Here is a 21925-nt window from a genome sequence, read left to right as displayed (position 1 = left end):
TACCTTACATGATGATTTTTCTTTTAAGGAAAATAATTCCTAGTTTCTATTAAAGGAAAAACTATTTTTTTCTAGATTTGATAGTGGTTGTTATTTTGAAGATATTTTATATATCTTTGTTGTCTTTTAAGCAAAGAAATAATAATAGCAGTAATTGTGTGAAGGTTGTAATTATTTCCCTAAGCAAAAAGAATTCAGATACCTTGCCTCATGGATGTTTCTTTGACATATTGTCAAAGTTTTACCACGTAATCTATGTATTATTTGTTATTATATTATATTATTTATCTTCTAATTTATTCATTCACCACTAATTTGTACTACAATATTTAATTTTTCTGGCTGTATGCTTCGGCTTCCACAACATCAATAGTCTTAAAAAAAAAAAATTAAAATTAACAGTAAACATGATCTAAGCAAAATTATAAACGAAGTATTTCAGTATTTAAAGAAGATCTTCTTCAGTCTAATAGATTTCTTCTAAGATGGAGTGGATGTTTAAATGAATAGCTTGCAGGCACTCTTATTTCATTGGCAGATAAATAGCTTAGTGTCCGCTTCAAGCTTAGTTGCAAGATCCAGACCCAGGGGTAGAAAATCTTAACAGCATATATGAGGTCTATGGAAAAAAATCCCTAGTTGGCTTTACACAAGGACGATCTTCGTATGCCAAATTGGCTTCCTCCTACGCTGTGACCCAGAAAACCCTGTGTTTTTTATCTTTTATACTACAAATATTAGATTCATTAAAAATTGGCAACCATGAGGAAGATGAAGATTTTACACTCTTATGCTAAGGAAAGGATAAGAATAGTGATTCCGTGTTAAACAATGGCGACCATCAGTAATTATTGAGACCTAAATATTTGTATATCCATACATATTCCAAGACCAATAATGATGAATTAAATAGCATCAGAGTCTCCAATTATTTATTCTTAAGGGGTTCTTGCTAATGAGGTTTAGTAAGAAATATAATATTGACCGAGGTTGATGCAGAATTGTTTTTGAAAAAAATGACCGATGTAAAAGAGAAATGTTGCTTAGGTGCTGGCAAATACATGATTGAATAAGCTGGTAGAATACAAAATATACATTCATGTTGCACACAGTACGGTACAACAAAAGAACAAGCTAGATAAGTAATCAGTGTTCGTTTATGCAAATATAAATACAACTCTCAGTGTTGGTCTGAAAATATAAATTCAACTTTTTATACAAAAGCCTGCTCTATGAACAACTGTCAAGGAATGAGATCTCGAACATTTCATTAGAGGCTTACAGATCCCCAGCTAAATTTGACAAGCTGAAGCCTATAGAATTATCTTTTTTTAGCCTTCTTAATTCACCCTGCACTAAAGACAAACTGATTTGCAGGAGTGTAGTATAATCATATACCCATCCAATAAGTATTAGTAGAAAAAATTAAGCCATATATGAACCATTGCTTGTGTCTGAGGAATCCTGCGATCCAACCCTGAACTTACAGACTGGGCAAGTTGCCTGCTGTCGTAGCCATGGATCAATGCATGAGGCATGGAACTGCAAATAGTATTGAAACAAAATCGATTCATTTAGTGAAAAATGCTGAGTATCAATAGATATTGAAGTCAAATGTCTGAATGTGTCCTAAGACAGTTCATAGATGCAAAAATGAGAGATTACAGAAAACAAAGGAGAGATACACACAAATGTCAAATACTACACTTCTTTATTCATATATGTCAATTTATATTAAACAGTCTTTCTAAATGACTCAATTTTTCCACAGCAACAGACTTCCCTATTTTTAACTCGTTAACCTATGGCTAAGATACTCTTCGGGACACATATACATTAGTTGTCTTCCCACACAACAAAAATCCCTAAATAATAGACTATTACATATTTGTGTTGGATTGTATACTCTTAACACCTCTTCATGTTACAATACTAATGATTTAAAACATGATTGACAAAGAAAACATAGAATGAAAATTTCTTTTAAGAATCTTCTCTTCTAAACAGATGCGGAACTATGGAGGTACTCCAAAAAGTTGTCTCATCAACCTCCTTAAAGTATAAATCCAAAGTTCCACCTTGCTGAACTCCCAAGTTGATTGACAAAGAAAACATAGAATGAAAATTTCTTTTAAGAATCTTCTCTTCTTCACAGATGCGGAACTAAGGAGGTACTCCAAAAAGTTGTCTCATCACCCTCCTTAAAGTATAAATCCAAAGTTCCACCTTGCTGAACTCCCAAGTTCCTGAATTCCATCTTCCAAAACTCCCGAATTCAGGAACACCCAAATTATTAGACAGCAATCCACACAGACTTAAACCCTCTCAAATTCTTTCTTGCCATTGAGATTCAACAACTTATAAGAAACTTAGTTTCTGATCCACTGACACCAAACTCCATTTCATAGTTGGTGTTAGAATCTTTAATTGTTACCTCATTCTACATTTCTCTTGCCATTATCTTTAACCTTCTGTTGAAAAAAGTTATTGGCTCTAAGTTTGCATTTCCATGTAGTATTGCCGAGTTTCTTGCAATAGAAACACTCGAATTTTTTTCTTAGTACCTTTATATTTTCTAGTCTTCTGCCTATTTTGTTTCTTGCAATGAACGTTATTTCTTAATATTGTTCTACTTCACAAGTGCTCAACCAATTTCTCTTCAGCCAACAATGATGATATCACATCATATACTGAAAGAAGACATTTGGCTTAATGTGAAAGTAAATTAATTATAATTTGAAGGCAAGCTGTCCAATAATATAGCCTTTATATCTTCATCTACATTTACACCAACCTCTGCAAATTGTTTTATAGATGATCTGAGCCATTTCATTAGCCTGGACATATTTGTTTTTGCTTTCCATTTTAAATCTGAAAAACTGCAACTTTAACAATACTTTGGTATTAGCCAAATAATGTAATGTCTCCTTTTGGCATTGCTCTGAATCTTGCCCTTGGAAATATCAAAGTCTGCTAATTTTCACCCTTATTAATTCTGATATTGAATATTGATCCATTGACTTTCTTGTCTTCTTTGATCTTATGGATGATTCCTCTAATTCCCCCTTCTCAATTGAATTAATCTCTTCTTTATATCTTCATTTGTGGGAAGTCACACCTCTTCATAAGAAATGAGTCATCACTCTTCATTGCTGCCCTTTGAGAATAATAAGTTACTCTTCAAATTTTATCTCCCTTGGATGTCCTCCTCAAATGAGGCTTTCACCTTTTTATATCCTCCAATGTGAGGGAGAGATCACATCTCTTCATCATGTATGCCCCTTTGGAAAAAGACACACCCTTTCCAACATTAGCACCCTTTGAAATGGTGCAACTCTTCATTATTTCTGCCGTTTGAAAGTAACACAACGTTTCACATTCAGATCTGCACTTCTTATTCCCCAAATTATCCCCTCAAATGAGGTTCTCTTCTCCCTTTTATATCTCATGTTTGAGAGAGTCACAACTTTTCATTTCATATCTTTGACAATTCATTAACTTAATTAAAATTTAATTATATTCTTTTATATTTTAATTTTAATTTTATTATTATCATTTATCATTAAATTGTATTTCAAAGTGGGGGCATTACAAATAACTTAATTCCTCCCAAACTTCAAAAGATCATTTATCTAGGTCAATGAGGTGCACTTCTAAATCAGAAATGGCTAGTCCAATGATTCTTAGTTTTATCAACTTTGTTCTTCCACTCAATGAGTTTACTATGCTTCGTAGGTGTTATTTTTGTCCCATCAACCACACCAAGATAAATTTTACCATACAAGTATGCAAATTGCAACCTTTATTTTTTTCTAATGGGATTCCTCTTTTTCAGAAGATTAAGAAAACTAAAAAATCTGAAAAATAATACACCTTATGATACAATCTAAGCCAAGGAGTCTAATGAAGACAACCTAATCTATCAATGTCAATATTACATTACATTATAGAACCTTAAGATACCACATTTGTGTTCAAAAATTCATTGTCGATACTCAATATGCATTCATAATTGAAAATACGTTGTCAATATAAATATGCCAACACTTTTTTTGCATGTAGTTCATTGTTTTTTTCTGGTTGGAGGATGTTTTGATACTCTTCCATTTCTATTATGACCTAAAACCGCTTTTTTATGCACTAAAAGTTTTGGGTGTGAGAGAAATTCTGTACCAAGCTTTTGTTCATATTTCTGAATGCTTTTGGCTATGATTCAGACCTGTTTGCCTTTCATAATTGTGAAAAGTCCACTATTGCAGACCTGCAACCACTTTTTTACACACTACCAAGTTCTAAGTGTTTGTGAAATTTATTACCAGGCTACTGCTCATTATTTCTAAGTGCTTTTGTAAGCGAATTAGACATGTTTACCCATCATATTAGTGAAAATCTAGTTTTACAGACGTCCCCTTTGAGAATCACTGCCGTCCCCAAGTTTCCAGGACGTTTCCCACGAATTTTGCAATTTTGGGGACGGCAGGGGGATGTCCCCTAGCCATCCCCTAGCCATCCCCGAAACGTCCCCAGTACAGGGACGGGGGATTTTAGCCCCGGGACGCATCCCCGGGTTACGTAGGAAATAAATAACTGCTACCCTGGCTAAATAGATGTTGTAGATCCTATCACCAGCTAGCAAAAGAAAACAACCACGGTCAGCAGTTGTAACCACCTTCAGAAATCAAATGAATCTACCCAGGAAAAGATAGAAATAAAGTAATGCTGCCCAATGTTGAAACCAAATCTCCCAATGAAAGAAACAATAAGGAAAATTAGAAAAAGCAGCCACGTGGTCAAAGGAATTGTCTTGAAGGAACAACATAAATTTTAACAGCAAAGGAATGGTCTACATGGGAGATGGCAACCCATGGCATGTAGGAAAAATTCAGATACCATCACCAGCCAGAAGAGAAACAACACAGTGCCCTTCAAAAAATGAATGGATCAACCGAGATGAAGTCAGAATGTTACCATGCTCCCAATTTGTTATCAAAAATAACCAACAACAAGAAATTTACCATGTGAATACTACATTAGTTTTTTGCCAAAATAAAATAGAGAATATTAAGGTTCCAAAGCTGCCCATAAAGAAGGAATAAAAAGCTCAACCCTCATCAAATAAGAAGTGTAAAACCTTTGCCACAAATTATTGCCAATTTCTAAATTGCTTAAAGTAATAAAAGGCATCTGAGATAAATCAGCCCAATGCTGCCAAAGAAAGAAAGGCAAAGGATCTATTTTACCTAAACAATTAACAAACTGGCCGCTAACAAGGCAGATCCATATTGCCATAAATTATATTGCATAAAGCAATGATAATCTCATCATCCAGCTTGCCAAATAATTCTTTGCACTAACAGCTGTGGCAGGTTCTGTCACATCCTATCACAAAGGTAAAATACTGCAAAACAGCACATGTGACCATCTTGTAACATACTACACAGCTCCCATCACATTTTTTTAATCAATCCACTTACACAAGAAACTGAAGTGTTGCAATTTGAATTAAGCCTGTCGCAGCCTTTAGGTGTCCTACAGCACAACTACAAGTCTAAAATCCATTTGAAACCAGCAGCCTTCCCTCATCACAAATTTCTGAAAGAATTCTAATCTAAAGAATTACCTATCATTTCTTAAACTGAAGCAAGTTCTGTGATGAGCTGCAGCAGTCAGGGTTTTCTTTCCTCTAGCTGCATCAATTTTTATCAGCAAACACAAGGTGCACAATCACATTGAAACTCAACTTGGGTTATTTCAGATCTTCTAGTTACCCTAATTCTTCCCACACAATATAACAAACATTAGGCTCTGATACCATGATAAATAATGAGACTGTGGTAATACAAAGAAAGGAGAGATACACAAATACTACTTACTTAGATACATCTATTTATATAAAACAGAATAACAAGAGTCTTTCTAAGAGACTCCAAGTTCACTCATTAACCAACAGTTGAGATACTACTCTTAACTGCATTCATACACAACAATAATCCCCAAATAATAGACTATTACACTTATTTGAATTGGAGTGTATACCCTAACATTTACATAATGAGTGGTTAGAGAAATAATATAAAGCTGATGCAAGAACATATTCCATGACCTACAACACGGAGGTGGCTTGTAGCACTACTTTGTTTTCGACTAGCTTTACAAATGAAGGGGTCACCCCTTTATATAGGCCTCCAGCCTTGATTACATGCAAACACTAATTAGGGTTTGACCCCAAAGATTCCACACACATGATGCAATAAGGTGGGAATAAACATTAATGACCCATTATGCCCATTATCAATTAATTAAATTCCTGTCAAAAATGGCGTCCATTGTGCATTAAATGCACCACTTCTTTCAAATTCCCCCGTGTAATAAATGCTCCATCATGCAATAAATCACCCATAATGCTCCACCATTTCCAAAATCAGCCATATGCAATAAATGGTCCATATCTCGCCATGCATTGACTCAACCGCCACTTGGTCAAAATCCCGCCAGCAATAAATGTGACTCTTGGCAACAATGTAGCAAACTAAGAGGAGGTGGGGGGGATCAGTTTGCTCACAAACTTTACTTAATTCAAACACAACTTCAGATCTGATAATAAACAATGAAAGCATAAATCAACACCACATCAATAACACACATAACACCAAGATTTTTGACGTGGAAAACCCGATTAAGGGAAAAACCACGATGGGATCCTACCCACAATGAGATAATACCCTGTTAGGAGTAAATGAAATATTACAATGGGGAATGCACATGCATTCATGCACACTGCCTAGAGCTCACTGTTCAAAAACAACAAAAGGCTACAACCCTAGGAAAGCTCACTGCCTTACAGAAACATTCAGATTACATCAAGAAGATCATGAATTGATAAAATAGCATCTCCTCATGCCTGGTTACAGTTCCGATTAAGCACAACACAAACTTTGCTCTTTCACACTTTTTCACACTTCCTTGCACTTCTTCTCTGCTACCGAAAGATCAAAACATTATTCACACACACAGATACATCTCTCACATGATTATTATATATATTTATACAAATCATCAACCTATATTTCAAGGTCGGCTCAACACTCATCACACATTACAAAGAATATAACCACACATGCTACATCAATACATGCGAACCAAAACAATGTTCGCTAAGACATAATCTGGACCCAAATCACCACCTCAACAACAAAACACCTCCAAGAATAACACCAGGAACATCCACAAGATGCTACAATCATTTGGTCGGCCAAGAACACCGCATAACACGAACATATCGGAGAAATCATTAATAACGCGCACAACGATCAATGTGGACCATCAACATAGATAGGGCCCGATCTAGAAATATACACAAGAATCATGAATTACAACAGCAACAATCGCAACATCACCACTTACTAGAATCTCCATTATCATTATACCGAACCTCAAGAACACCAACTAAACTGACTGTCAAACTAAAAGATTCACTTGCGGATCTCCAAATCATGAACCATCTGAATTGAGGACACATATGAACGTCCCAAACACTCTGCCAAATCCACAAACCAAGATATTGCAATTCTGGAGCAATGCAGAGCTAAATCCAGAATACTGATCAACACAAACAACTGAATACCAACCACAATACCGGATCTCATAACTCGATCAAATCACCATGCAGACCACTGAAACTCTAGCTGAATCAACTAGAGATGCTTATCTCAAAACCCTTTAATCCGCAATAACTCATCTACAACACACTGACCAAACAAACTCATCCAATCCAACTGCAACAATGGAACACAAAAATATGTTGACATCAATAACAACACATCATTCCATCAAACTTCTCAGCAATATCCAACAATCTCCCCCTTTGGCATTGATGGCAACATATTAATGTGAAAAACAATCAATGCAAAGAAAGAAATCAACCACCAACAATCTCCCCATAAATCTCAACAATCTCTCCCTGAGATCTTCCACATGATATGGCAGTTTTTCACATGCTCTTCTCCCCCTTTGACATCAATGCAAAGGGCACATATGCAAATCATGATTCTCTCCCTCTTACCAGATAATCTCTCCCTCTTTGACAAACTCACAAATCTGAACAACTGAACCACATACTGACTGCTCCCCCTGAGTAGTAGCCACCACTCATCAATCCAGATCACAAGATATCTCTGTGAAGTCCATCGGACTAATGCAACTCAATGCATCTTAGCTCTCATTAGGAGGGGCAAGCACCCCTAGCTTCTCTCTGAAATACTCGAAAGTATCCTTAGGCAAAGACTTCGTGAAGATATCTGCAATTTGTTCCTTTGTAGATACATAGTCCAATCTGACTTCCTTCTCATTCACCTTCTCTCTCAAGAAATAAAACTTGATTGATATATGCTTAGACTTTGAATGCAACATAGGATTCTTAGAAATGTTGATAGCACTTGAATTATCACAGTATATAGCAGTAGGCTCATCAAAAACAACTCTGATATCCTTCAACGTCTGCTTCATCCCTACCACCTGAATACAATTGCTAGCAGCAGCAATGTATTCAGCTTCTGCAGTAGATAAGGAAATAGCATTCTGCTTCTTACTCATACATGAAACCAATCTCTTGCCCAAGAAAAATGCACCACCACTAGTACTCTTTCTGTCATCAACATCACCTGCCCAATCAACATCAGTAAAAGCACTCAAAGTAAAGTCATCAACTTTAAGATACCACAAGCCAAAATCAATTGTCCTTTTCAAATATCTGAAAATTCTTTTAACAACAACAACATGAGATTCCTTAGGATCAGCTTGAAATCTAGCAACAAGACAAACAACATTCATAATATCTAGTCTAGTTTGAGTCAAGTATAACAATCCACCAATCATAGATCTATATCTAGTCTAATTTGCTTTCGGAGATTCATCATCCTTTGTCAACTTGCATCCAGTTACCATAGGTGTACCAATAGGCTTTGCATCATCCAAACCAAACTTCTTCAGCAATCCCTTTACATACTTAGACTAAGATATAAAAATACTTTTATCCAACTGAGTAATTTGCAATCCCAAAAAGAATGTCATCTCACAAATCCTAGACATTTCAAACTCATTCTGCATATCATCAGCAAACTTCTTGCACAAACCATCATTTCCACCAAAAATAATATCATCAACAAAAACTTCAACAATTAAGATGTTATCATTATCAATCTTGAAGTACAAATTACTATCAATAGTACCTTTATCGAATTCAAGCTTCATCAAATACTTATCCAATCTAGCATACCAAGCTCTTGGGGCTTGCTTCAATCCATACAATGCTTTCTTCAATCTACAAAACATATCTTTCTAATTTGTCAACTGAAAGCCATCTGGTTGCTCAATATAAACTTCTTTCAGCTCAACATTAAGAAAGACTGACTTGCCATCCATCTAATACACTTTGAAATCTTTGTAAGCAACATAAGCAAGAAATAATCTAACAACTTCAATTCTAACTACCGAAGCAAAAATCTCCTCAAAATCAATTCCTTCCATTTGAGAGTAACCCTTACAAACAAGTCTTGCTTCATTCCTAACAACTTCACCTTTTTCATTCAATTTATTCCAAAACATCCATTTAGTTCCAATTACATTTGTATCCTTAGGTCTGGGAACAAGAACCCATGTATTATTCTTTTTAATCTGGTTCAATTCTTTTTCCATTGCTTTAACCCAATTTTCATCTTTGCATGCTTCACTAACATCTTTAGGTTCAAACTTAGAAATCAAGCAATACTCTTCAACAATTTCTTGTGACCATTTCACACATCGCCCCATTAGAATGGGGACCCCCTCTTTTTCTTGGGTTTTTGCTTTCCCTTAGTTTTTCTCTACTTGCTAGGTGTTTTGAGTGAGTGAATGGTCGCCTGGGCTGGGTAGATTAGGGTTTCTCTCTAAGAGCTCGTCTTGGGGTTTCTTTCAAAGCTGAGTAAAGTCTGGACTTGGTAAGTCAGATATTGTCTGCCTTGAACCCTAGGGTTGTCGTAGAGGAGGTTTTACCTTTCAGGAGAATGAGGATGGATAGATTGGGTGAAAGAGATGATAGGTCTCAGGTCAGGGCAGGTCTGGAATGTTGGTTTTCTTGTCAGAGTCTTGTTTTCCTCCAGGTCAGAGCCGATTAAGCAAAGTCAATGGCCAAGGGGAGATTCAGGAGGCGATTTTAGGAATTGATGAGCAAATTCACTTGACGATGATTGAAGAAGTATTGAAAAGTTATATCCAAGACAAGGAGGTTTGAGGTATAAAATGAGTCTAAACCATGAAATTAGCTCCTGACCCTTCCAAAGGATCCAGGGCAAAATTCATATTCCTCTGCTCTGCCCCTTGTCTGGACCAATTTTGAAACTTCTACTGCATGGTGTCAATGATTGGAATGTATATTTGCCTTAGGAAGAAGGTTTGAAGCAACAAAATGATGGAAATAAGCCTGGAGGAGAAAATTCGTTCCTGACCCTTCCAAAGGTTCCAGAGCGAAATCCTCATTTGACCCTCAATTTTGGTCTAAGGCATTGAAAATGAAGATTTTGGAGTCAAGTGGATGGCAAGTAGACATGATGGTGCTAGGGAGAGGTGAATTTGATCAAGTCTGAAGTGAGTTGAGTAGGAAAGAGGTGTGAAATCAACCCAAAACATGAATTTCGCTCCTGACCCTTCCAAAGGGTCTACAGCGAAATTCCAAGAAGACACCTTTTTTCTCCTGGTTTGCACTAAAAGTCTTGTTCCTTAGACATGTGGTGAAGGTTTTGATATTTTCTTGCCTAAAAAGTGATTGAAAGCATTAAAGGAGGAAGATTATGACCCAAGACATGGATTTCGCTCCTAACCCATCCAAAGGGTCCAAAGCGAAATCCACTTTTCCTCCACTTTGCTCAAAGATATGACCAAGATTGTTAACTTTTGAGGCATAGTTGATAAGGTTTTGATGCACGTTTGCCTTATAGAGGAGGTTGAGACTTTGAAATTGCGAAAATCAACCTGGGAGGAGAATTTCGCTCCTGACCCTTCCAAAGGGTCCAGAGCGAAATCCTCCATTTAGCCTTCCTTTGACCTTAAAGACCTAGTTTGACCTTGCCTGAGGCCAATTGGATGATGGATTGTCTTGATTGCGATAGGAGGAAGTTGAATTGATCAAGTTTGAAGGAGAATGAGATGAAAGAGGGTGAGAAATTAGCCAAGAGTAAGATTTTTGCTCCTGACCCTTCCAAAGGGTCCAAAGCGAAAATCCTTATACACCTCAATTTCTTCATTGTCCAAACCAATTTCCTAGTTTCTAAAGCATGTTTGGAGGTGTTTTGAAATGTTCTAGCCTTAGGGAGTGATTAGAGTTGGGAAAGATGATGGATTTTAGCCTAAAAGTTGAATTTCGCTCCTGACCCTTCCAAAGGGTCCAGAGTGAAATTCTTGAAAACACTCATTTTCCCCTTATAGCCAAAGTCAGGACCTTGGTGGAGATGCAAAGAGAGTAGTCTATGTTTGCCTCCCAAAGAAGATTGGAGTTGAAAAAATCAACAATCAAGCCTAAAACATGATTTTCGCTCCTGACCCTTCCAAAGGGTCCAAAGCGAAATTCCAAATTTTATGCCAAAGGCAAGTGTGGATCAAGGTGAATTGAGATGAGAGAGGTCCCTAAGGATGACTTTAAGTTGCTAAGAAATCATTGAATTTGAAGGAATTGTGCAAAACCAGGATTTTCGCTCTTGACCCTTCCAAAGGGTCCAAGATATTAACCCTAGATTGATTCCTCTTTATCAACATCTTTTTAAGATGGTTTTAATTCTGAGCTTCATACTACTCTTCCCGAGGGGCATGTCAAAGTTTAGGGCATCCCAATTAGATTGAATAGGATGACAGTTCCTATGGATCTATATAATTGGAGTTTGTGATCAAGTCACACATCACAATATACTGGGTCTTCTAATTCTTTACGAGTTTTATCTAATAGATCCGCGATATAACTAGGGCGTCGTTTGAAATACCAAAAGAGCAAAATTTCTAAAAATCATCTATTGACCCTGCAGGTCAAGTCAAACTTTGGGTTGTTATAGCTTGGATGAGTGTGAGGAGAGGTGCCCTTGCCCTTTTGAGGATGATTGAGGTTGAAAGATGGAGGAATAAGCCTAAAACAAGATTTTCGCTCCTGACCCTTCCAAAGGGTCCAAAGCAAAAAACCCTAAAACCATCTTTTTCTCCAAAATTTGTGTGAAGACTAGCCTAGACCATGGTGAGAAAAGCTCTTTGGATTGCCTTGGAAAGATTTTTGACCATCAAGAATGTGAATTTTGAGCTAAACACATGAATTTCGCTCCTGACCCTTCTAAAGGGTCTAGAGCGAAATTCTGGATAGGTCCTGTCCTTGGCTAGGTTTTTGAGCGAATTTTCCTTTTCAAGGCTTTTGAGGATCAAGCAAATGTTGCCAAGTTGAGAAATGGATTCAAAAGAGGGAGTCTAGAGGAAACAAGGTGAAAGGAATGGAGTTGAGTCAGGATAAACAAGCAAAAGATGAATTTCGCTCCTGACCCTTCCAAAGGGTCCAGAGCGAAATTCTTCAAATCCACTATTTCCTCCTTGTGTCAAAGTCAAGATTTTGATTCCTAGGGTGTGGTTGAGATTGGAATGACGTTATTTAAGCCTTGCAAGATGAGTTGAAGTGAAGGAGATGAAGAATTAAGCCTAAGACTTGAATTTCGCTCCTGACACTTCCAAAGGGTCCAGAGCGAAATTCATAAATTGACATTTTTCCTCCAAAATTGTGTTGAGCCAAGTCAGTGATCCAAATGGATTGGGCTTAGAGATTGCCTTAGAAGAGATGGTGAATGAAAGAAGGATGAATTTTGACCTAAAAGGTGAATTTCGTTCCTGACCCTTCCAAAGGGTCCAGAGCGAAATTCTCATAATCACCTAATTTACCCATGGTGGAAGCTAAAAAATTGAATCCCTAGGCTATGTTGAGCTAAAACTAGCATATGCTCACCTTCAGGAGAAATTCGGAATGAAAGAATGAGGCAATTGAGACCTAAAGGAGGAAATCAATCCTGACCCTTCCGAAGGGTCCAGGGCGAAATCCTTGGAAAAGCCTATTCTTCACCTTGTTTGGGCTAGGCAAAGGCATGATGACAAGAGCATGAAGTAGTGATAAATCAAGGTTGTGAAGATGTTGATTAATGGAGTAAATATAACTAATTGAGGTAGTCAAACAAGCCTCCTTGGAGTGATCTAAACCTCTCTCATATCATGGACATTCTAGTGACTATGAAAAACATCTTCAAGATTTACCTTGTCTTTTTAATAATCCACATGCGAATCTCTTCGAGGCACTTTTTTCTATTTCAAATCACTCACTAAACCTTATGCTTGATTAATAAAGCAAATATGCCTTGATTAAGCAATTGTTAAAATTGACAAAATCGACTTTTAGGCTTTGCAATTAACTTAAAATCAAAAAATCCACACTTTGGCGCTCAAAACATTTCATTTTTGCTTTATTACCAAGTTGGCCAGCTTGTAAAAGGTTTTGTTTTATTTTATTCACACATTTATCAAGTCGGCCTAGTGGTAAAATGGTGGGAGCGCCCTATAAAGGAAAGGTGTGTTTTGAATTTTCTAAATCACTCATTCATTTTCTCCTATGCGAATTTGGAAGAGCAGAACTAAAGGTGCGAATTCCAGCAGACTTGGGCGAATTTCTTGATTGAAGAGCAGAACTAAAGGTGCGAATTCCAGCAGAGTTGGGCGAATTTCTTGATTGAAGAGCTGGTTGAGAGCTGGTTGAAGGCGAATTTCTTGCTTGAAGGCTGATTGAAGGTTGGCTGGAAGCTGATTGAAGGTTAAGTCATCAAAGGGGAGGACCTGAAATTCAGATCAAAGACCTGTCATCCAGCAAATCTCCATTTTCCTTTATCTTTTTTTTCAAGGTTAATAGCTAAAAATCAAAGAGAAGGTATGTACAATCAGATTTTTGAAAGCATGTTGAAGATTTGATTTAATTCATAAGTAATATCAATTTGAAAATTCATAATTCTAAAGGTTTATCACATTATTTTCAAATTGTAATCTATTTATTTGCTTGAAAGGTCTCAAATCTCCTACCTTAGGATATCATGCTCAAACCTAACTTAAGTGTTTTGTGTAGGTGTCAAATGACGACCCCCAAGGCCAATGGATCCACTACCCAGCAGGCTCTCATCAAGGAGGATCAGAAGAACGATGATTTGGAGACCAAGATCGTGTCCAAGTGGAGCAATATCGGAGACACCAATCTAGGAAGCTTCAATGTGAAGAAGTTTCGAGAAGCGCCCTACATCGACAAGTCGTCACCTGTTGCGAAGAGGATAATTGAGAGTGGCATCATCAAAGCTGTAGGATTTCCTCCTGCAGTCAAATGTCACGAGTTGATGATTGAATGCGCCCAGCACTATGATTCACATTCGAGGACGATTGTAGCCAAGGATGGAACTATCTTAGCCTATCTTTCAGAGGAAGCTATAAGTGAAGCTTTTCATCTCCCGCAGCCGAGAGACATGATCTACAGAAGTTTGGAAGGAGCTAGGTCTATCTACGAAGATGATCCTGATTCCTGTCTGAACTTCATCAACAAGAATTGGTTACTCAAGAGTAGACCTCGCTTCAACAAGATTCCCAATTTGCCGCACAGAATTGATTTCCAAGAGGAATTCAAGGACTTGATAACCATGCTCAATCGGGTTACTGGTGCCTCTCAAGCCTTCTTCTTCGACAAGTGGATGTTCTTCTTCATACAAGTGATTGTCCAAGGAAAAGGAATGCTCAATTGGGCTAGAATCATTAGCAACAACCTAGACGTGCAATTGAGGAGGTTAACCCCTACCAAGACTTTCCACATGAGTTCATATGTTATATATTCCTTAGTCAGAAGTTTTGAGTATGCAGGGCTACCACACAGAGGAGTTGTTGGGAGAGGACTCGGAGAGATAAGAGCATGTGATTCTTATGTTCAACTGCATCATCCGCCAAGGAATGACTACAAGCTAATCAATGACACCTTCACGATGTACATCACCAGGACATTGCAAGGAGGGATTCATTACCGGTTGTCTACCGAGGCACAAGAACTCGTGAAGAAGAATGGTTCGTGGTTCATTCAGTTTCCAAAATTCACCTATATTAGAGTCCATGGATGTCCTTCACCTCCCTATATGTTGCCAAGGTATCCAACAGACAGGATAATATTACTTGAGGTGACTAGACAGTTGGCAGCTTATGCTAGAGCATCAAGACATAAGCATGGAAATGGAATCCCTGTACCCATTCTACTAGGGAATCCAATTGAAGTGTGTCCTAATTCTCAAGCTGCGGAGGATGCAGAGAAGGAGTTATCTCTATATTCGTTCACATCTTTTGCCTCAAGGGAGAATTTCGACCCTCATGGTCACATGGAAGAGACAGTTGGGAGGAAGTACAAGCATGAGTTTCAAGTAGATGACTTCTGGATGAATATTCAGGATGATAGAGAGATGAAAAGAAAAATGCATTCTAGATTTTGCCCTTGGATCTCATCAGGAAATGTAAAGTTTACAGAGTAGCCGATCAAGCTCAGGACAATGGTAGATATCTCCAATCGTCATATGAAAAGGAAGATAAAGAAGTGAAGATAGATTGGAATGAGCCAGAGGTTTCAGACCTAAGAGCATTAATGGCTCCTATGTTGAACTGCACTCACAGATGGGTGGACGTACAACATCAAAAATTGAAAGAACAGAATGTAGCCATGACATTCACCCTGGAAACAAGAACAGAAGAAGGAGAAGCAAGTGTGAGTGAGAATACTTCTCATTCCAAGGGATCAAAGAGAAAAGAATGACTTGAGAAGAGAGAGCCTTCTAAGAAGAAACAAAAGGTGAATCCTGATCGTCCACCGAGTACGTCTTCTAGGCATGAAAAAGAAACAAGTCAAGGAGAAGATCAAAGACAGATAGTGTATGAAATTGATGAGTCTATAGAATCCATGGTGCAGAATGATAAACAAGGTAAAGGACAAACACCACAGCATTCATCGGGTCAATCTCTCCAGGTTGGTGCTAACGAACAACAAGAAGAAAAAAATGATGATGAAGCAACATCTCCTTTCAGAGAAGATAGACCTCTGCCTAAGGAAATACAAGTGAGGGAAAGAAAGTCTTCTATTCTAGATTGGCTAAAAGAAAGGCTGACAAGCGTAGTTGTGGTTGAAGAGGAAGAACAAGTATTCGACTTGGAAAGTCTCATAGGAAATTCCCATGAAGAGATTGAAAAGAAGAAGGCTACAAAGATGTCAAAGGTAATTAGAGATGATGCAGGATCCAGAAAGGTACAAGTAGCCACACCAGTAGTGGACAAGTATGAGGATGAGATTCTGGCAAAGGAATATGATCTAGAAACATTTGATCTTGGTCCACTTACCTCCGAGCAGGCCATGGAAGAAGCAACTGATTCAGTGAGAGCACTGAATGACAAACTCAAAGAAGAAATGGAAAAGAATAAGAAGCTAGAAAGGGAGGTCAGTGCTTGCAGGAATTATTTTGGCCACCTTAATCAACCTTTAAGGCGACAGGATCCATCAATATCTCCTTTGCATGCACTTCCTCCTGAATCAATAAATGAGGCAGAAAGGATGAAGAACTTGGCCCAACTCATGAGTTCTTGGATTGATGAATCTTACAAGGTACCCATTGAATTTGCAACAAGAATGATGAAGATAGTCCATCGGGCTATCCAGGTCCTTGAGATCATTCATAATCTATTGATAACTGTAGATGCATTCACTCACACTAGAGACATTATCATCCCGGTCTTGCAAGTGATAAGAAGGACACCGAGACAGATTTTAGCACAAGAGAAGATAATGGATGGAGGAACCCATACCCTTCTGCAATGGTCCACTTTACTCCAAATGAAGGAAGTTCTTTTCGAGGACATCAATATCAGATGCAGCCAGGTTGAAGGTACTATCCACCCTATTCAAGACAAGGTGTTTGATATATTGTGTACGATCCTTGACAGAAGGATTGAAATCGAGACAGATGTGGATGTCCAAGAGTATGTATGCTACATATGTTCTTGATTGAGAAAACGAAAGAGCTAGAGCCTGGATGGGAGACGACCCTTCTCACAGCTTTTGATCAAGTCCTCCACTTGGAAGAACAAATGAAGAATCTTCATGAGATTCCCATTGCTGAAATTGAGGGGATTACGTCTAGATTTATTGAATATGCTAGAAAAGAGCATAGGAAAGGGAACAAAATTCTAGATGAAAAGTTGTTATAAGATGATGTGGCAACTTTATTCCCATTGGGCTATGTTTCCTCATTATTTGTGCCAATTTCTATTGACTATGGATTGATAATGTTTATCTAGATGGGGTCTCTTTTGTAACAAACCCTAATTAGGGTTTAGGTGTCAAAATCTCAACCATTGATCTTCTTTTGATCCAGGCCATCCATTGTATTTGAGAGTGCTATATAAGCCCTCACTCATTTCATTTTAGAGAGTAAGAGAGTTAGAGTCAGAAATAAGAGAAATAAGATTAATACTGTTAGCAGCAAAGAAATAAGTAGTGTAGAGAGAAAGTTGAACAATTGTTGTTTATTTGGCTATGAGATCAATGAAATATTGAAGTTATGGTGTTTTATTGCAGTCCTTGTGGCTATTTTCATGGTTGTTTATCTTCTAAAATCACTCTTAGTAGAGATAGCATTTAAGTTTTACGATTGAAGGACGAATGTTGTGCTTGATCTTTGGTAAAACTCATAATACAAACCACTAGCTCCTTACTGATTGTAAGTACACCCTATGTGGTCAACTGGAAGTATTAAGATTGTTAAGAGTTCAATCATTATTGGAGATATTGATATGTATCTTAGTTATAGTATCTATCCCCTTGATGATTTGAAAATCATTGAATCCCCTTAGAAGATCGTAACAATTCCAGTGGAGTTGTAATCTTTTGGCAATACTGAAATTGGTAGAGTTTTATCAAGGCCAGTCCTCAGTGAGTCATTCTTAGGATTAGTTTAAGTATCGCCTCCTTTAAACCTTCATCTTTTGATCTTTTTTGAAACATCAGTTAGTATTAGGAGAACCTAGTTTCCTCATTGAAAAGTAGTTGCAAGAACAAGCTTTCCCAGAAAGTACGTAAGGCCCCTTGTAAAACAGCAAACACAATGACCATTGGTGCTTATCCACGAGTAGAGAACCTACATAACAGAACTTTGAAGTTTCTTCGATTGATCCTTTTGCGATATCTTCAGCATTCCAGAACTTTATTCAAGAGAGGATAAGATACCTCTGGGTATTTTATTCTGTGTTTGGACGTGTACAAAAGACACATCAACACAGTTCTTCTCCTATTCATCACACCTTATTCTTATCACCTATGATCTGATTCTCTGAATGATTCAATCTCACATACCTGGGAGTTTTAGGATTTTTCTTATTTCCTGACTCTTGAGCTCTTTCTTCTGTACATTCTCAGGGTTTTCTGGAGCAATCTGAGTTTGATTATGGGTTTGCGTTTGCTTTCCTTTATCTGAACTAACATCCTAATCATCAGAATCATTTCAGCAAGATCTGATTTGTCTCTCATTGCCTTCATCAACCTTCACATTAGCACTTTCAGCTGTCTTTCTCAATCTCTTATTATAAAACCAATAGGCCTTGCTCTTAGTAGAATAACCAAGAAAAATTCCTTCACTTCTAGCATCAATTTTTCCTAGATTTTCATCTCTTCTAATATAGCATTTACTACCAAAAATTCTGAAATATCTAACTATAGGAACATGACCAAACCATAACACATAAGGAGTCTTACTCGTATCACCTTTGATATGCACCCAATTAAAAGTGTATACAGCAGTACTCACAGCTTCTCTCCAATAGATATGCAGAACATTTTCTTCAATCATCATCGTTCTAGCAGCTTCCTGAATTGTTCTTTGCTTCCTCTCCACAACACCATTCTACTGAGGGGGCTGCAGAGCAGATAACTATCTCTTCAGCCCATGCTCTTCACAAAAAGCATTAAACTCACGGGAAGTAAATTCACCACCTTTCTCAGATCTCGGACACTTCAACTTCAATCCAGTCTCTGTCTCAACCATAGCTTTGAAAATTTTGAACTTCTCCAAGGCTTCAGACTTCTCCCTTAAGAAAGTAACCCACATTATCCTTGAATAGTCATCAATCAGCAACATGAAATACTTGTCACCCTACAAGCTTCTCACTCTAGAAGGACCACACAAAATGAAATACTTGTCCATCATAACTATACTGTTTTCTTTTAAAAGTAACTCTTTCTGGACACCTTGAGGCAAAATGTCCTATCTTATTGCATGAAAAACATTTAAGAGGCAACTTTCCTTCATACTTACCGGCTCCTTTAGGCAATTTTCTGGCAATCAGGGCTTCAAACTCTCTCATCTCCTTCTCATATCTAGACACCCTTGTAGAACTTTCTCCTGGATCATATTTCTACTTCCCGGAAACAATAGCTTTAAATGCAAATTCAAACTTAGGAAGAGATTCACCAAATTCACTCAACTCAAAGGCGGCAAGTTTTCCAATCAGCATGTCTCTAGTCACTTCTGTCACAGTCTGGATCTCCTCAATAGCAGCAACCTTGTGCTTGTAAGCAAGAGGCAAGGATCTCAGCACTTTATCTACAATCTCTGATTCTTCCAATACTCCGTCGGCACATCTGATGTTCAACACAAGTTCATTCAGTTTCTGCATAAAAGAGGTAATGTTCTCATCTACACCCATCTTTAGCATCTCATACTTTCCCTTCAGGCTCTGCAACTTAGCAACATTCACATGGCTGTCACCTTCATACAAAGTCTCTAGCTTCCTCCAGATCTCATGAGTAGTCTGCACATCCATCACATTAGTCATCTCAGGATCAGACAAAGCACTCAACAATGCTTCCTTAGCTCTAATATTGAATTCAGCTTCCTTTATCTCATCCGGAGTTGTAGGACCATTCAGAGGAACATTATACACATTCTTAGTAATCTTCCAATAATCTTCACCAATGCATCTCAAGTGACATCCCATCCGGTTCTTCCAAAGAGTGTAATTAATTCCATCTAATCTCGAACTATCCTTCTTATAAGCAAAGGTTGCCATCTCGGATCACCTCAAGCAGTCAAGCTTCTTCCAGAAGATCTAGCTCTGATACCAATTGTTGGCAACAATGCAGCAAACTAAGCGAGGGGGGGGAATCAGTTTGCTCACAAACTTTATTTAATTCAAACACAACTTCAAATCTGATAATAAACAATGAAAGCATAAATCAACACCACATCAATAACACACATAACACCAAGATTTTTGACGTGGAAAACCCAGTTAAGGGAAAAACCACGGTGGGAACCTACTTGTTGTGAGGTATTCACACATCACCCTATCGCAAATGGGGACCCCCACTTTTTTTGCTTCCTAGGGTAGCAGTTTGACTCTTTTGCTATTAACCTTTGCATTGGAGAGGTATAGTTGGTCAAGAAGCCAGGAATCAAATGAATAGCCATTTTGTGAGGTGTGAAATGAGGTAATGTGAGACAAGGAGTCAAGTCAAGAGTTTGATAGAGGAGCCCCTTTGGCCAAGCCTAGTCGACTATGCAAATGTTTTCTTGATCCCCCAAGTGACCTAATTACACTTCAATGGGAGGTGAGACCCGGGAGCAAAATTTGACTAAGTATGCTAAAATTTCCTTTGCTCCAATCTAGGAGCAAATTTTGCTTCCATTGCTACGCTTTAGGAGCAAAATCCCTCTCCATGCCTTCTAAATCACCTAAAGCTGCCTCTAATCATCATGTGATGCCTTAGTTTAAGCGAAGGATTCAATCCTTGATCAAGAACCTTGAATGAGGTTAAGTGTGGAGGTCATTTCCATTGCTCCTTCTCAAGAGCGAAAACCACTTCCTTTGCCCTCATCTAGGAGCAAAATTGCTTTCCTGAGTACATTTGAGGAAAATGAGTGAGTTTTAATGCTTTTGGCACCATTTTGATCATAAAAGAGGTGAAGTTCATCACGATTTTGGCTAAGGAATGGAGGGAAGATGGCAAATTAGGGTCACTTCCATTGCTCCTCTCTAGGAGCAAAATTCATTTCCATTGCTCTCCTTTGAGAGCGAATTTCCCTTCCATTGTCATTGGAGTGGAGCGACATCACATTCAAGGTAGGCATTGAGGTTCTTTGGTGCATAGAGACTGAAACCTAAGGCATGATGTGATAAGACCAAGCTAGAGGATGAATTTAAAGATCATTTCATTTGCTCCCAAATTGGAGCGAAATCCTCTTCCTTTGCCCCAAGTTGAGAGCGAAATTCCTCCTAGGATCTCACATTGAGCATGGTTTGACGCATTTGAATTGAGAAAGTGAGTGTAAGTGAACAGAAGTGAGTTAAGTGTCAACTTGGAGACTACTTCCTTTGCTCCTCAGTGGGAGCGAATTTCACTTCCTTTGCTCCTCTCTAGGAGCGAAACTCTCTCCAAGACCTTCCTTAAGGTTAATTTGACACCTCTGCACACTAGGAAGGTAAAATCACAAAGTCTAAAGTTGATGCAAAGGCAAGGAATTGATAAAACCTAGCTAAGAAGTGAGTTTGAAGCCTACTTCCTTTGCTCTCTGATAGGAGCGAAAAACACTTCAATTGCCCCTTGCTAGGAGGGAAATTCCCTTCCTTTGCCCGAGTCTAGGAGCAAAATTGATCTCAAACCCTTTCTTAATGTTGATTTGATTCACTTGAAGTGAGGAAAGACAAAATTTGGTTAAGTATGAGATTATTTCCTTTGCTCCATGATTAGAGCGAAATTCCTCCTAGAGACTTCTTTGAAGTCAATTTGACTAAAGGTTTGAGTCCGTGAAATGGAGGAAATTGAATAATA

General features: G+C 37.9%; 1 protein-coding gene across 4 annotated transcripts in view; it reads right to left on the bottom strand.

Moving 5' to 3' along the window:
• Nucleotides 1–1026: 1026 nt before the first annotated feature.
• The window catches only part of LOC131038108 (E3 ubiquitin-protein ligase SDIR1), a 107904-nt gene continuing 87005 nt past the window's right edge, over nt 1027–21925 (bottom strand). For all 4 annotated transcript variants that reach the window (XM_057970424.2, XM_057970421.2, XM_057970422.2 and 1 more), the window contains one exon: nt 1027–1542. In XM_057970424.2, coding sequence (XP_057826407.1) covers nt 1426–1542 — 117 coding nt within the window. In that variant the 3' untranslated portion in view covers nt 1027–1425. The remainder of the gene's footprint in view (nt 1543–21925) is intronic.

The sequence above is a fragment of the Cryptomeria japonica genome, chromosome 11, assembly GCF_030272615.1.
Source record: "Cryptomeria japonica chromosome 11, Sugi_1.0, whole genome shotgun sequence".
NCBI lineage: Eukaryota > Viridiplantae > Streptophyta > Pinopsida > Cupressales > Cupressaceae > Cryptomeria > Cryptomeria japonica.
The sequence above is the reverse complement of the archived record's forward strand: the minus strand, read 5'-3'. Positions and strand labels throughout refer to the sequence as shown.